The following is a 2,570-nucleotide window of genomic DNA, read 5'->3' as shown; positions in this document are numbered from 1 at the left end:
AGTTTGTGATGTAAAAGGTGTATATATATATATATATGTATATATATATATATGTATATATGTATATATATAAATTATGGGTACTTTTTGCGATGTAAAACGTACCGAATATTGTATACAATCACCTACGGGAAGAATAGTGGTATGATTATAATTATCAGACCACCTTGTATAGACCTAGTCCATGTAATTAATTTACATGCGTATAACATTTTAAATTTTATTTTTAGGGGTGTTGTACGAAATACCGGTGGAAGAAGGGACGCCAGGAAATGCAACGTCTGTTATGACGGTACTTTAAGGATGCCGTTTAATTAATTAATCTTTTACATTCTGTAAATAGTGAAATCAATCAATTGAGACTGACTGTGTTTTTTGCGATATTATTTTATGATGAATTATTGCCTTATGTTAAATTATGAGGGCGAAGCCAAGTTGGGCTTTTACGCCGATCGAATTTGATATAGCACAGAGCCTGTATAATAGGGTCTGTCATATAGCCTACGTATTTGATTTTCGACTAAAAATATGATGTATATTTATGTAATATACCTGTAGATAACTGTAGTACTAATAGCAATATTTTTGACAAATATTAAAATTTAAATATTAAAACGATTTGAGTTACACGAGTTAACTGTGTCACTCTCGGACGATCAAGTATTGATTATTCATTAGTTTATATTTAATAAAATATGTCATATACACTTTTACGCTTTTACGCTGATCGAATTTGATATAGCCACAGAGCCTGTATAATAGGGTCTGTCATATAGCCTACGTATTCGATTTTCGACTACAAATATTATGTATATTTATGTAATATCCCTGTAGATAACTGTAGTACTAATAGCAATATTTTTGACAAATATTAAAATTTAAATATTAAAACGATTTGAGTTACACGAGTTAACTGTGTTAGATGTCTAAATATTTCTACTTCACGCTCGGACGATCAAGTATTGAATATTCATTAGTTTATATTTAATAAAATATGTCATATACACTATAAATCTGTTTCTTCTTTGAATAATAATTATATTTGCTTTATAAGATTTAACACGAAATGGAGCCATTTCGACCCTAAATGAAATAAATAAATTAAATGGTTTCATTACTAATTTGATAGCGTTTCCTATATTTGCTTTCCTTTTTGTTTTCAAATTGTTACCTTTATATACTTCATTGTGGTATTATATTTGTTTTATATGCGGCCCCTTACGCTACCCATTGTTTCGTACCACTGATACTTCAGTTTATGATGGTATGCATTTTTTTCACACTAGGAATAAATTTTTAAATCACCTAACTAAAAATTAAAACTGATATTAAAAAAAAGGTAAAACTAAATTTGTCCACAAAGAAACTTGGTAAGCAAACACTGACGCAGTTGCATATTCAAAACCCTTTCATTTCTTTTTATATAGACTCATTGACTCATTATACAAGAAGTGAATCCCTACCTAAGCCTTTTTAAGTGTTTTCAGAAAAATACTTAAATGTGTATTGAGAAAATGTAAATGTATAGTTTCTTTAGTTGACGTAATATCCGTTTTAGTTTTCTACATGAATTAAATTACTTCAGCAATAATTTGTAGAAATGCAATTAGTACGATATAATTACTAATGCTGCCTATAATGAAGACGTTTAATTAGTACGCTGATTAAGACGAGAACAATTTCTTTTGTTGTAGAACGATAGGTGTCTAAAACGACGCCAGCAAAGACTCTGCGTATCACAAACAGCACACGGGGTTTAAATTAGACACTTACGTCACAACCTTTCCCAAAATATTCTATATAAAAAGAAATGAAAGGGTTTTGAAAATACAGTTGTAACTCATTAACGTTAGTGTTTTATTAACTCGCGTTACAATTAACCAAACGACGAAACATTTTGGTCATATCCTGATACCATCAAAACGCGTTTTGAGTACACGTTGTAATATTGCAGTGAAGAAATGAGTATTAAATGCAGATCAAATCGAACTAGCGTAGGTGACTTAAGTCAAATAGATGAACACAAAAAGGTATGTAGTAGATAAGATTTTAAACTATGTTCTCTATGATATTTATCTTTATTTTATAAAGATGGTCCACATTAGCTTCCATATAAAAAAGGTCCAAATTTTTCAATTGCACATTAAGGTTCCACATTAGTAATAATTAGGTCTACAATGGGTCTAATTAAAAATTATGTTCACATTATTTATTTTTTACGACGTATGAACATTTTTTAAAATTTGGACGTTTTATGCATAAAAGCTAATTAATATAAGCCCATCTTGAAACGTGGACCGATTTACCAAATATACTGTGCTTGTAAAAGACAGATTGATTAGATTTTACCCTTTTAATGGGATCATTCTTAAAGCATGGACAGTATAGTTATTTTTTCATTTAAACTGCATCCGGATTTATCTAAAAAGCCTGGATTTGTCTTTTTCTATTAATTTATATATGTATATATACATAGACAGCAGAAGGTCAAGTGTTTGAATCCCAGTAAGGCACCTATTTTTCATACTTACAGATTTTCTCTTCTTCAACGTTTAAAATTTATTATATAT

General features: G+C 29.3%; 2 protein-coding genes across 7 annotated transcripts in view; both read left to right on the top strand.

The window, feature by feature from the left end:
• The window catches only part of LOC117104884 (solute carrier family 28 member 3-like), an 11,922-nt gene extending 11,028 nt beyond the window's left edge, over positions 1–894 (top strand). For all 6 annotated transcript variants that reach the window (XM_033245771.1, XM_033245776.1, XM_033245775.1 and 3 more), the window contains one exon: positions 231–894. In XM_033245771.1, coding sequence (XP_033101662.1) covers positions 231–301 — 71 coding nt within the window. In that variant the 3' untranslated portion in view covers positions 302–894. The remainder of the gene's footprint in view (positions 1–230) is intronic.
• An 887-nt stretch (positions 895–1,781) lies between these two features.
• Positions 1,782–2,570, top strand: part of LOC117104886 (tryptophan 5-hydroxylase 1-like) — a 12,681-nt gene continuing 11,892 nt past the window's right edge. The window contains exon 1 of the mRNA XM_033245778.1: positions 1,782–2,030. Coding sequence (XP_033101669.1) covers positions 1,962–2,030 — 69 coding nt within the window. The 5' untranslated portion in view covers positions 1,782–1,961. The remainder of the gene's footprint in view (positions 2,031–2,570) is intronic.

This window comes from Anneissia japonica, unplaced genomic scaffold, assembly GCF_011630105.1.
Source record: "Anneissia japonica isolate Jap-2015-1 unplaced genomic scaffold, ASM1163010v1 scaffold287834_len5846547_cov211, whole genome shotgun sequence".
In the NCBI taxonomy this organism is placed as follows: domain Eukaryota; kingdom Metazoa; phylum Echinodermata; class Crinoidea; order Comatulida; family Comatulidae; genus Anneissia; species Anneissia japonica.
Note: the sequence above shows the minus strand (reverse complement) of the source record. Positions and strands in the feature narration are given on the sequence as shown.